The sequence below is a fragment of the Crocuta crocuta genome, unplaced genomic scaffold, assembly GCF_008692635.1.
Source record: "Crocuta crocuta isolate KB4526 unplaced genomic scaffold, BGI_CrCroc_1.0 scaffold251, whole genome shotgun sequence".
NCBI lineage: Eukaryota > Metazoa > Chordata > Mammalia > Carnivora > Hyaenidae > Crocuta > Crocuta crocuta.
In genome coordinates this window covers 798,421-812,533 of record NW_027527809.1, presented here as the reverse complement: position 1 = coordinate 812,533, position 14,113 = coordinate 798,421, and the positions used below count along the sequence as shown (strand labels likewise).

The 14,113-nt window shown below is 38.1% G+C and overlaps 1 protein-coding gene across 1 annotated transcript in view; it reads right to left on the bottom strand.

Annotated features, from left to right (window-relative positions):
* The window catches only part of GLDC (glycine decarboxylase), a 98,940-nt gene that overhangs the window by 59,567 nt on the left and 25,260 nt on the right, over nt 1-14,113 (bottom strand). The window contains exons 4-8 of the mRNA XM_077774828.1: nt 10,413-10,577; nt 5,195-5,272; nt 4,323-4,470; nt 3,798-3,994; nt 1,057-1,153 (exon numbers count right to left, since the gene is read on the bottom strand). Coding sequence (XP_077630954.1) covers nt 1,057-1,153; nt 3,798-3,994; nt 4,323-4,470; nt 5,195-5,272; nt 10,413-10,577 — 685 coding nt within the window. The remainder of the gene's footprint in view (nt 1-1,056; nt 1,154-3,797; nt 3,995-4,322; nt 4,471-5,194; nt 5,273-10,412; nt 10,578-14,113) is intronic.

The window sequence follows — 14,113 nt, the reverse complement described above, 5'->3', positions numbered from 1 at the left end:
AGCCTGATGCAGGGCTCAAACTCACAAACCCGTGAGATCATGACCTGAGCCAAAATCAAGAGTCAGATACTTAACCGCCTGAGTGCCCTGAAGCAGCCAGAAGACCTTATCATCTACTGCCCCTGGAAAGACTTTCTAAAACCTGGTGGTGGTGCTTTAAGCCAATGCTCTGAGAGAAAAAAGTACTGTACTGCCTGATGAATTATGGGTGAGATCTCTTTCTCTGACCCTGAATGAAGAAGAGAGACCTAGAATGGATTGGATGCTCAGGAACAGTCTAGCTAAGCCTAGAAATTCTCTGGGTCCTTAACACTGCTACCTCTGACCTGAGCCCCGAGCAACTTTCAGGCTCATCAGGAACTTGTGAAGCTCCTCCTCTTTTATCCCATCCATTTCAAGAATGCTTTTCATGATCCCACAGAAAAATACCCCAAGATCATCACCAACTGGTCAATCTGTACCATTCCCTCAAGCACAGTCACCTCAAACACCCTGTTTGCTTCCTCACCATTCTTGGAGGGCTCCCACTTTAGCCCTAAGAGAAGGTGCTCAACAGCCACCCATAATGGACCTGCCTGTGGCCAAGAATGCTGGAGACATTGACATATGAAGTATATACATAGACAGAGCCCAGATAAATACATTATATTTTGGTTCTTACAAGATCACAAATCTTCTCTGACAATAAGATCTCACCATTTTGGGGCGCCTGGGTGGCTCAGTCAGTTAATCATCCGGGTTTGGCTCAGGTCATGATCAAACGGTTCGTGGGTTCAAGCCCCGCATCGGGCTCTGTGCTGACAGCTAGCTCAGAGCCTGGAGCCTGTTTCAGATTCTGTATCTCCCTCTCTCTCTGACCCTCCCCTGCTCACGCTGTCTCTCTGTCTCTCTCAGAAATAAATAAAACATTAAAAAATATTTTAAATAAGATCTCACCATTTCTGATGTGCACACTGGTCAGTAGATGGTGAATGAATGAAAATTAAGTGAATGAATGAGCAGCTCATGTCTGCAGATTATAAGGCATTCAGTGGGAAGGGCAGGCATATGATCTACCTGAGCTGTACAGATGTTGCTAGTAGCCTTGTCTCTCCGGATGTGTTGTTCCCTGGTTTGAAGAGCAAGACGATACACTTCTTTCCCCGTGGCATCTCTGGGCCAAGAATAAAACATCTAGTTAGCACAGATAATCATCGCACCAAGGGTGGCCACAAATAGACCTGCTTCTTTCCTTCCCAGCTTGAAGGGAATCCAGTGAATTTATTTGGCTGCAAGGCCATAAGGAAACAATTACCAACCCATCCTCTTTTAAATAAGACTACTCATTTTTAGTATGTACTTTGAGAGGGACCAAGATATACACAATAAGGCTAGGAACCTTGATTTAATGAAATCTTCCCAGGAATTACCCAGACTAATATGATGGTGAATGTGGATTGAATTTAAAATGAAATTTAGTGAAAAAAAATTAAATTTAATGAGAATTAAAGTTCATTATGAGTTTCTTGGCAGACACAGGAAAAAGGGAAATATCTCACAAAGGAATCAACTTCTAGACTGGAAACCTAAGACATCTATATAGCTATAAAGAAAAAGAATGTGCTGAATCAGTAAATTGTACACCTGAAATTAATGTTACACTGTATGTTAACCAAGTATAATTTAAATAAGAATTTAAAAAAGAATGTTAATAATTTTAACACCTGTCTTGAAGAAATATTTTCCTTCTTTCTGAATACAATTAATAATTTGGATAAGATGGGGCACCTGGGTGGCTTACTTGGTTAAACGACTGACCCACTCTTGATTTTGGCTTGGGTTGTGACCTCTTGGTCAGGAGATGGAGCCCCACACATAGGGTTCTGTGCTGAGCAAAGAGGCTGCTTGGGATTCTCTCTGTCTGTCCATTCTCTTGCTCTCTCTCTCTCTCCCCCCTTTTCTCTCTCAAAATAAATAAATATTAAAAGAAAAGAATTTGGATAAAGACAAAGATTCAATAGTCTTATCCTTTATTTCATCAAGCTCTGGAGTCCATTTTTCAGAAAGGTAAGTTCCAATATAAAATTCAGCAGACAATAGTTAATATATTAAATTTTTATTAATTAGAAAACTCTGCCTCATCTCGTCTGGTCAAGACACATCGCTGAAAGAAAGTAATGTAAGAATACTTGAAGAAATTTATTTTTATACTAAGAAGCAAGGTGCCTCTTGTTATTATGTGATAATTTTTGGGTATTTCAAAAATTCACATCATTCACTAATATAGACTATTCACATAGGTTAACAAGTCCAACTTCTATGAAAGGTCTTGTCTAAAAGATCATGCTAAATTTCCCCAGTAATGATCATGCCATTCATCTAAATTCTTAATCTGAGATTTATCAATGAAAAGAACTCAAGAAAATACATTTAGAAGTTCCTAGAGGGGTGCCTGGGTGGCCCACTCAGTTGAGCGTCCGACCTCAGCTCAGGTAATGATCTCACAGTTTGTGGGTTCAAGCCCCTGAGTCCATCTTTGTGCTGACAGCTTGGAACCTGGAGCCTACTTTGGGACTCTCTCCCTCACCCCCCCCCCACTCTGTCCCACACCTGCTTGTGCTCCCTCTTTCTCTCTTTCAAAAATGAACAAATAAACATTAAAAAAAATAAATTACTAGAATAAACAAGTGGCAGGCTTCTTTTTTTTAATAAAAAAAATCCCCACCTTTATTGAGATATAATGGACATATAACATTATATAAGTTTAAAGTGTACAGAGTGTTGATTTGATACATTTAAGTATTGCAAAATGATTTCCACCAGAGCACGAGCTAACATCTCCACCCCATTACATAATTAACATTTCTTTCTTTGAGGTGAGAACTTTACAGATCTACTGATTGAGAATCTATTCAACATTCAAGTATAAGATACAATATTATTACCTATAAACACCATGCTGTTCATTAGGTCCCTAGAACTTGTTAAATCTTATAACTAGAAGTTTGTACCCATTTCCTCCACTGCACAACTCCTGGTAACCACCATGCTACTCTTTATTTCTCGGAGTTCAGCTTTTTAAGATTCCAAACCTATGTGAGGTATATAGTACTTATTTGTATTTCTCTGTCTGACTTATTTCACTTAGCACGATGTCCCCAAGTTCCATCCATGTTGTTACAGAAGGCAGTATTTCCTTCTTTCTCATCGCTGAATAACATCCCATTGCAGGAATATATACCACATCACCTTTATTTGTTCATCCATTGTTGAACGCTTAGGTTGTTTGCGTATCTCGGCTTTTGTGAATAAGAAGGGTCATTATTTGTCCATTCATTTATTCTTCTTTTTGTTGTTGTTATTGTGGTTACTTTAACAATATCTGCTTGGCTACATTAGTATTACAAAGTAGAAAATTAAAATAACTGGGCAATTGCTTCTGAAGAACTTGTTAATGATAAAAAAAGAAAAGGAAAGGAAATCATAGATTGGGTTGTTGCTGGGAGGAAGTAAGTAGAAGCAGCTGGGAGTCACCACAAGTGGCAGGCTTCTAAGATCACATGTTCATAGTAATCTCACTACATAACCGTGTAGCATGATAATGCTTTTGGGAATGAAACTGGTCAGATATAAAACACACCTAGAATGTCCAGTCTTTCAATGCTTTCATCAACCTAATTAAATTAATTTATATGCCTTCAACACAAATATGTTATAAATTATTATATACATGGCCCAGGTAAATTTAGAGAGATATCAAAAACTTTTGTGATAAGAAAGAAAAAGAAAATAATAGTAACAATAAAAGGGGACCTTACCTTGTTACCCCCACCATTCTCCCAGGCATCATTCTCACCAAACTTTCTCTGACAGCAAAAAAGGCTGCATGTGGTCCACCATAGCCCAATGGCACTCCAAATCTCTGTGAACTGCCTAGGGCAATGTCTACACCAAATTCTCCAGGTGGCCTCAAGATACACAGAGCTAAAAGGTCAGTAGCACAGCAGGCCAGGCTCTAAAGAGGAGACAAGAGAAAATGGACATGGTTATTCCCTTCCCCTGAGAGCAGTGGGAGAGTAGCAAATTATCCCTAATATGAGGAGACTAACAGTGTTGTTTTGTGCCCTGTGAATTCCATTTACGCATTGATTCATTCAAAAATATGTACTGACTTTTTACTATGTACCAGGAGTTAGTAAACAAAGCAAACTTGAAGGAGGCAGAAAGGATACGGTTTCACCATTGTAGGTGATACATGTATGGAAGTTAAGCCACATCCAAAAATCATAATGCAAAGTTGGGACAGATCTATGTGGACCCCAGGCAAGGAGAGATCTGCCTACCCCAGTCTGATGGGCCCGTTCCACGAGCTCTGTGAAATCTTCCACCTTCCCCTCAGTGTCTGGGTACTGGAACAGCACTCCACTAACATCTTTTCCACTGAAGTCCATTTCATGGGGTAATTTCAGCTCAATGAGAACATCATTGTATCTGGAAAGACAGAAGACAAAGCACAATCATGCCTGGGTGGCTCATTTTGGTTAAGCATTCAGTTTTGGCTCAGGTTATGATCTCATGGTATGTGAGTTCAATCCCTGCATTAAGCTCTGTGCTGATAGCTCAGAGCCTGAAGCCAACTTTGGATTCTGTGTCTCCCTCTCTCTCTGTACCTTTCCTGCTTATACTCTATTTCTATCTCTCTCTCAATATTAACATTTAAAAAAAAAAGAAAGCAAATAAACACACTGGCTAGTGATAATTGTGCTATGTTTATCTGATTGCAGTACTAAACAATACAGTACACTTGCTTTTTCTTACCACATCTAGGTTTAAGTGAATAACCTATAATCTGTGTTTGCAGGAATACACACAAAACCCTGACAATTTTGGGAGAGTTCCATTTTTCCCCTCTGCTTCTCAAACTTTCTGGAACATTGTTGAAATTATTTTAATATTTTAATTTTCTTTTTACAAAAAGAAAACAAACAACATGGTTACTCAATATAAAGTAGAGGCAACTAAGTCCCTCATGTATTCTCTCAATTCTGACACATTTTTCTTACCAGCAAGATCTCAGGAAGAAAGTGAGAAGGAAAGTAAAACTCAACAACCTCAATTTAAACCAGGTTCAGTTTAAACCTCCAATCAGTTTGGAAGTAAGAGGAAGAAACAACAGAGATGAGCATGAGTTCAGAATATGAATGAAATTAATTACTTAGCTCGAGTATGGACCACAGCTATTGTCTGTGGGTGGCAACGGGGGTCAACCAAAAATTTCTTCCTCTTGTTGTGTCTGTTGGAAAGAAAAATCACATTAAAAAATGCACATTAAAGAAATCAAAGTATCTTCTAAGAATGCAAAGCAAAGCTGGTACATAGAGAAACTCTGAGCATGGTATAAAATATGAGGCATTAATTCTAGTGGTTAGAATTCTACTGAAATCCAATTTCTATTGTTAAAAGAAAACCACAGTTGACAAATGGAGTCACTTGCACTAGGCCCATGTCACCAATCTGGGGTTTAATACATACCTGATTAAGTTTCAATCTTCTCTAGTAATATAATCTTAACTAGTCAGTCTAGAATTTCCTGGTAAGCACCAATGAGGTAACTCACCTAATAAGGCCCTTTTTGTTTCCCAAAGGAAAATGACCTTTCTATAAATAATCCCTTTTTTGCTTCTTTAGTACTTCCTTCATCTACCTTTAAAAATCTTTCCCTTTCAAACTAGACAGCAACATGGAAAATAATGAAACTGGGCCACTTCCTTATACCATACATAAAAATAAATCCCGGGGCGCCTGGGTGCCTTAGTCGGTTAAGCGTCCGACTTTCGCTTAGGTCATGATCTCGCGGTTCGTGGGTTCGAGCCCCACATCGGGCTCTGTGCTGACTGCCAGCTCAGAGCCTGGAGCCTGTTTCAGTCTGTCACTCCCTCTCTCTCTGACCCTCCCCTGCTCACACTGTCTCTCTCTCTCTCCTAGAAATAAATAAAACATAAAAAAAAAAAATCCAAAATGGAGTAAACACTTAAACGTAGGACAGGAAACCATCAAAATCCTAGAAGAGAGCACAGGCAGTAACTTCTTTGATGTCAGCCATTCCAGCTTCTTACTAGATAGATTTCCTGAGATAAGGAAAACAAAAAATGAACTACTCATCAAGATAAAAAGCTTCGCACAGCAAAGGAAACAATCGATAAAACTAAAAGGCAACCAATGGAATGGGAGAAGATATATTTGCAAATGACACATGTGATAAAGCATTAGTATCCAAAATCTATAGAGAACTTATCAAACTCAATGCCCACAAAACAAATAATCCAGTGAAGCCATGGGCAGAAGACTTGAATAGACCAAAGAAGACATCCAGATGGCTAACAGACACATGAAAAGATGTTCAACATCACTGAGAGATAGACAAAATAAAACCACAATGAGATACCACCTCCCACCTGTCAGAATGGCTAAAATTAACAACAAAGGAAAGAACAGATGTTTGTGTGGATGGGGAAAAAGGGGAGCCCTCTTTCACTGTTAGTGGGAATGCAAACTGATGCAGCCACTCTGAAACAGTATGGAGTTTCCTCAAAATAGGCTAAAGATTGATATGATCCAACAATTGCACTAGATATTTACCCAAAGGTTACAAAAATACTAGTCCAAAGGGATACATGCACCCCAATGTTTATAGTGGCCTTATCAACTATAGCTAAATCATGGAAAGAGACCAAATGTCATTGATTAATGAATGGATGCTCACACTGTCTCTCTCTCTCACACACACACACACACAGACACACACACACACACACACACACACTGGAATATTATTCCGCTATCAAAAAGAATAAAGTTTTGCCATTTGCAACAACATGGGCTGAGCTAGAGAGTATTATGCTAAGTGAAAACAAGTCACTCAGAGAAAGAAACACCATAATATTACTCATATGTGGAATTTAAGAAACAAAACAGATGAATGTTGAGGGGGCGAGGAGGAAAACCAGGAAACAGACTCCTAACTATAGACAACAAACTGAGGACTGCTAGAAGGGAGATGGGCAGGATGGTTTAAATAGGTGATGGATATATTTAAGAGGGCACTTGTTTTGATGGACACTGGGTGTTGTATGTAAGGGATGAATCACTAAATTCTACACTTGAAACAAATGTTATACTGTACGTTAACTAACTGGAATTTAAATAAAAACACGAAAAAAAGATAAAATTAAATCGTCAGGTTGGGGGCGGGGGGGAGACCTTTCCCATCTGTAGCCCTTTGGTGGTCCTTTCTACTTGCTAGATGGGATGCTGTCCAATTCATGGAATTGTTGAATAAAGTCAATTACATCTTCAAATTTATATACTCAGCTGAATTTTGTTTTTTTAACAACTTTCTGACCCCATTTAGCAAAATCAAATTTTTTATTTGCCTTTTTTTTTAATGTTTTATTTGAGAGAAAGATAGAGACAGCATGAGCAGGGGAGGGTCAGAGAGAGAGAGGGAGACACAGAATCTGAAGACAGGCTCAAGGCTCTGAGTTAGCTGTCAGCACAGAGCCCAACACGGGGCTCGAACCCACGAACCATGAGATCATGACCTGAGCTGAAATTGGATGCTTAACCAACTGAGCCACCCAGGCACCCTTAGAAAAATCTATCTTAAACTGGTTTAAATTTTTAAAAATATGCTAGGAGTTAAAAGAAATAAAAACAAAGGGTAGCAGTTGGGTACAAGTAGAAATAAAAACTTTTTTTTCCTTTTTAAAAAAAATTTTTAAAATGTTCACTTATTTTTGAGAGACACACAGAGCATGAGCAGGGGAGGAGCAGAGAGGAAGACAGAAACTGAAGCAGGCTCCAGGCTCTGTGACACAGGGTTCAAACCCATGAGGCGTGAGATCACGACCTGAGCCGAAGTGGGGACCCTTAACCAACTGAGCCACCCAGGTGCCCCAAAACTAACTCTTGAAAAAAAAAACATCTGAGAATTTTACTGCCAAAGAAACATTTAGAGATGATCTAAACCAAATGTCCTCATTTAGCAGAGATGAAAAGGATTGAGACGTTGTGGCGTGTGCAGGACCACACAGTTACAAAAGGACCCAAATCCTGGGAGTTTTCTAACAGTCCATGATTTTGGGAAACCAAACTGATAGGAATTATTAAACAGAAAACCATAGACCCAAAATGGTATTTCTTGGGCCAGGTCCGGTCACCAAACTAGGGCTTAATAACTAATCTAACTGCAGTTTCAACCTCCTCTAGAAATCAGGTTTCACTTCATTATATTCTCTACTGTTTGCATGTTATTCCCAGTCTTAACAGGTATTTTTATAATAAGCATAAATTTAATACAATAGATTGAGTTGGGGAAATACAAAATTGATTAATTACCCAAAGCACAATGCTCTTCAGTGTGAATCTAAGTAAATCAAGAGAAAATAGCCATTTGACCCTAAATGACCTAAGATGGAAACAAACATACTGATATTTTAAAGAACATTTTCCTAAAGACAAAACGCACAAGGCTGCTTTTCAAGGGTAAAATTAAATGCAGGCCCAAAGGTATAAGAATGAAGAGAGGAAGCAAATCAAGCTTTTGCAGAGTTATAGCTCATTAACTCAAATCAGTTCAGGACAGAACCCCTGAACCATCAACCAGAAAGTCCTCAGCTTCTCCAAGTGTGAAATGGAACCTCTTACCTAGAAAGAGAAGAAGGAGGAAAGATGCAAAAGCAGCACAATGGTGGATAAGGAAAACAAAAATATGAAAAGCTGAGAATAGAGAAGTATTCCTTTCTGGCTGTCCACACAGGGTAAGAATGAAGAGCCTGAGCCCACTTCTAGGGCTGCCTGGGAAGCAGAATAGTCTGTGGCTGGATACTTATGGTACGTGTCTGTGGTATGTCTGTGGTATGGTCTGTGGTATGTTTCTATACCTGCTAAGTGAGTTTGGAGTTCACTACTACAATGTTGTGATTTATAAGAAATATATATTTGTTTATTCAGAATTGAGCAGCAGTGCTGCCCAAGAATCGTTTGTTGGTGTGGGGGAAACGTCTATGCATGCAAAACCAATGTAACCATCCCTTAAGTCTGTGGAAGCCAAGAAAGAGACACATGAGTATTCAGGGCCAGAGGTAGAAAACCTCAGAGACACACTGGTGAGTGTAGGCAGATTTCCCCACTAGAGGACATCTACATGAGAGTTCTACCAGGAAGGTAAGTTCAAATGTACTCACAAGGCAAAAAGCAAAGAAAGGTGAGGAATTGGAGAGCAACTGTTAACTATATACCATAACCCATCAATTATACTTCTAGAAATGTGTCCTCAGAAATAATAAGAACTTTTGACAAAATTGATTCTAAAGATGTAAAAAATAATAACACTAGTAACAGTAAAATATAGGATCAAAGTTCATGTTAAACAATAGAGGTGAGGTTACATAAATGCTACTTCCATGCAAGTGAGTACTATCATGTAGTCAATAAAAGCCATATCCTAAAAAGCTGTCTAAAGAAATGGGTGAAATGTTCACAATATACTGTTAAATAGAAGAAAGCAAGCTATAAAAATTAAATACAACCTAAAGCAATATGCTTCATTAAAGAAGGTAATATTAATGTATTATAATACAGTCAGTTCCTATCTAACACCGATTCTTCCCTAAACCAATAGGAACAGAATCCCAATATATAGGGGGCAGCAATGTGCCATGGAGTGAAAATTGCATTTCCCCAGGTCACTTGTACGTAGACATGCTCAATGAAGCATAAAGTTGCTGAGTGGGGGCTTCCAAAAAAACTCTTTAAAGAGGGCTTACTTAGCAAGCAGCATCCTTTACACTGCCTCTTTTCTTCTTCCTGGGTACAGAGGTCATGGTGAGAGTCCCAGCAGTCATCTTGTGACCATGAGAACCAAGGCCTCACACTGAACAGAGCAGGGAGCAGGGATATTATCTCTGAACTTAACACTATGTAAGAGGACAAATGATTTTCTTATGTAATGTAAAACAGTAAATCATAGTGGCTTTAAAAAGTGGCTTTTTAGGGACATCTAGGTGGCTCAGTTGGTTGAGCATCCAACTCTTGGTTTCGGCTCAGGTCATGATCTCACAGGTCATGAGTTTGAGCTCCATGTTAGGTTCTACACTGAGAGCATGGAGCCGGCTTGGGATTCTCTCTCTCCTTCTCTCTGCCCTTTCCCTGCTCATACTCGCTCTCTCTCTCAAAATACAAAACTTTTTTTTAAAAAAGAAAACAAGTGGCTTTTTAAAGCCAGTATTATTTCAGATTATGTCATTGCAGCTGACTGGTATAATGCTATGTGTGTCTGTGTGAGAGGGATGAGTCACTGGGTGCTGACAGGCCAGCTGCACCTGCACAGCAGGTGAGACTGGAGCATGTTCCTTGTCCTGTGGGCCTCTCACCTGTGGCACAGCTGCATCGCCTCAGCAGCTGCTGTAGCCTCATCCAGCAGGGACGCGTTGGCCATGTCCATACCTGTGATGTCGCACACCATGGTCTGGTAGTTTAGTAAACTCTCCAGTCTCCCCTGAGACACCTCTGGCTGGTATGGAGTATACTGGGTGATCCTGTGAGAGACATAAGAGGCCATGTCCAAACTCTGTCTCGACTATTGGGAAAAGCTCACAAATTGTCTTCAGTTTGGAATTTAGTACCTTAAAATTAAGTTTGCCTCTCTTGAGAATTGTGTATCAGTAAGCTTCCCCTTGGCTTTTGTAAGGAGCTCAGACTTAAATCATAGTAACAATATTATCTTTTGTTTGGGTACATTCAGTATTTACATTTCTATATCTTTATTTTTTAATCTTAAAATTTTTTAATTAATTTTACCTTTCTAATTTAATAACCTTATCATATCTATACACAGTAAAACTTTGGATTGCAAATAACTTGAGCAAACATTTCTAAATTTTAACTTGATAGATGAGTCATGTCATGATCACAACTGAGCCAATGGTTCTTCAGATTCACTCTGATGTGCAAGTGCTTTAGATTACAAGCATGTTTCTGGAACCAAGGTTTTACTGTATTTTATTGTAAGTGGCTCTTAAACTTCACTTGAACCTACCTATAGTAATATAAACAGAAGTTTTACTTCCTGCTTTCTTCTAGCTAAAAGACTACCGCAACCACGGTTCACAATAGGAAATCATCCAAGAATCTACTATCTAATACTCAAAAACTTTTTGTTTTGGGGGCGCCTATGTTGCTCAGTTGGTTAAGCATCTGGCTTAGGTCATGATTTCATGGTTTGTGAATTTAAGCCTGGTGTCAGCTCATGGCTGCTCATGGGGAGTCTCTCTCCTCTTTCTACTCTTACTCCCCACCATACATGTGTATGCACACACATGCATGCACTCTCTCAAAATAAATAAATGCTAAAAAAAATTGAAGGATATAAATGGTTAGAACGCAGCATAGATGTGAGTTTTAATCTTATATCCTCCAGTTATTAGCCAAAAATGTTTCATTAGGTATTTGAGTTAATCCAGTTAGTGCCTTCATCCCTTTTTTTTCATTCCTTCATTCACTCCTTCATTCTACAAATATTATTACAGTCTACTCAGTGCCAAGAACTATGATGGGTTCTGTTGATGATGCATCATAAGCAAATAGGTCCCCGATCTCAAGGAAAACATCTTGTAATGGGGAAATTATTTCAGTGATAAATGTATTAAATAAACTAATTAATACAAGCTAATAAGATAGAGGGTAACTAAGAACATGTGACAGAGCTATCTTTTCACCAAGAAATCTGTTCACTCTGATGACCACCAAAGTGGGACAGATTGGGGTCCAAGTTCCTGCATCTGGTTGACATAAAGTCTATTGTTTTTGTTCTTCCCAGCCAGGAAAGCATTAGGAAAAAAATTTAGACTTTTTGTTTTTTCAAGCCTTCTGCCTTTCTCTCCTGCTCTGATAATAATGTGGAGGGTATTTCCATTTTTTCTTTTTTCTTTTTTAAAGGCTTTGAAAACAATGAATCTGAATCCTTCTTATGCTTGAGGTGGACTGGGTGGGAGTACTTGCTTTACCAAGCAGTATAATGTCAAGACTTTGAAATAATTTTCCCAAAACTTTTATTGGAATAGTTTTGTGTGTGTGTGTGTGTGTGTGTGTGTGTATGTGTGTGTGTGTGTGTGTGCGCGCGCACGCACAGCAGAGTACATGTTTGCTTCAGTTAACTCCTTGAACAGTCTGGCTTAACAACTGTAAATCAGTTTGCCAAATTCTAAGTGGGTGGTGAACTGGAATGAATGAGGCACACAATACATGTTGTATACAAGTAGAAAAGGAATCTTAGTAGAAATGGGGTCACACAAAAGGCATAGACAAGGAGCAATTATGACCTCACATCAGATAAGACTTTCATACACAGCATAGCCTGCCACCACAAAGACATGCTTAGAATATCTGGGTAACATGAAACTTTACTCAGAGTCATTATTTTACATATAGACACACACACAAACTTGCATATGCATACACACAAGCATAAACACATATTAATTAGTCCATCTAATAAATGGGAAAGATCCAGTATATCCATAGACATAAAATATACAATAGGAGTACAGAGAGCAATGCTCCAAAGACTTTATCAGAGCACTAAATGTCGAAAAATGAGGGACAAAATGAAGTGATCACCAAAAAGAGAATGATTAAAGTAAATTAGGCACCATGCATATACACTATGCATTTACTAAAAATGATGCATAAAAAATATTTCCTGACATGGAGATGTTCCTGATGTATTAATTTTAAAAGTACAGTGAAAAATTCCATGATCCCATTTTTATAAATTTATAAAAACAAGTGAACCAAAGTGTAAACTGTAGTTTTCCCTGGGAGGTAAGAGTAACAGTAATTTTAAGTTTTTTATTTTGTATTCTGAATATTAAAGACCTTGGCTACCATTCATTAACCATTTTAAATATCAAAATTATTTATGACTACCTTACACGTGTTCATTGTAACCACAATTAATTAATTTACTCTTTTTCTTTATCATAATAATCGTATATATATTCTCTTTTCTACATCATATTTGTGTGTGTGTGTGTGTGTGTGTGTGTGTGTGTGTGTGTTTAAATGTTTATTTTCAAAGAGAAGGAGTGCAAGTGACCAGGAAGAGGCAGAGAGAGAGAGAATCCCAAGTCGACTCTACACTGTTAGGGCAGAACCTGACATGGGGCTAGATCTCACAAACCGTGAGATCATGACCTGAGCTAAAATCAAGAGTTGGATGCTTAACATACGGAGACACCCAGGTGCCCCCATATTTATATTTAAAGTAAGACTATGCCCTATGTAAATTTTCTATCCTGATTTTATTCATTAACATTACCCCATGGAAAATTTCTAATAATTTTATTATTCTACAACATAATTTTAATTGTTCTGTGGTATTAAATCATTTTATTTACCATAAAGTCCCCTCAAAATATCATTTTGGGTTTTAAATATTAGAAATGGCAAAACAGTGAACAGCCTTCTCTATGTCTTATTTCCTCTGGATAATTTCCTAAAAGTGGAATTTTGAATTGTATATGAAAATTAGTTTTAAGGTTCTCAGTATATATTGTCATGTTTCTCTCCAGAAAGATCATACCTGTCAGAACTCTTAAGTCGTATAATGATTCAGATTTCTCTGCATTATCATGACACTAAGTATTAAGATGGTTTGGGTTTCAACCTTAATTCTTTAATTTACTACCTGTGAACTGGGACAAGTAACTAAATCTCTTTCTGCCAATTTCTCCTGGTGATCAATGATCTCCATCACCTATATCATGTTTTCTTAGCATTCAAAGGAGATTAATATATAAAATCCTACCCAAATGTTAGTTGCTTTGAAAAGTTGTGTTTTTCCTCTATTTTGATCTTTAAGAGAATTTACATATGATTCTATTCAGATATTTTTAGATATTTCTACTTGGAATGTCTTTTTTTTTTTTTTCCTGGAAATTTATCACATCGTGTCAGCTTCACATTGTCTATTCTTCCTCCAACTAGATCCCCAAACAAACTAGTTTCTCTTCCTAAATATTCTTATTCCTTCAGAGGTATTCTGCCGATTCTCAAGGTAGAAACTACAGTTTTT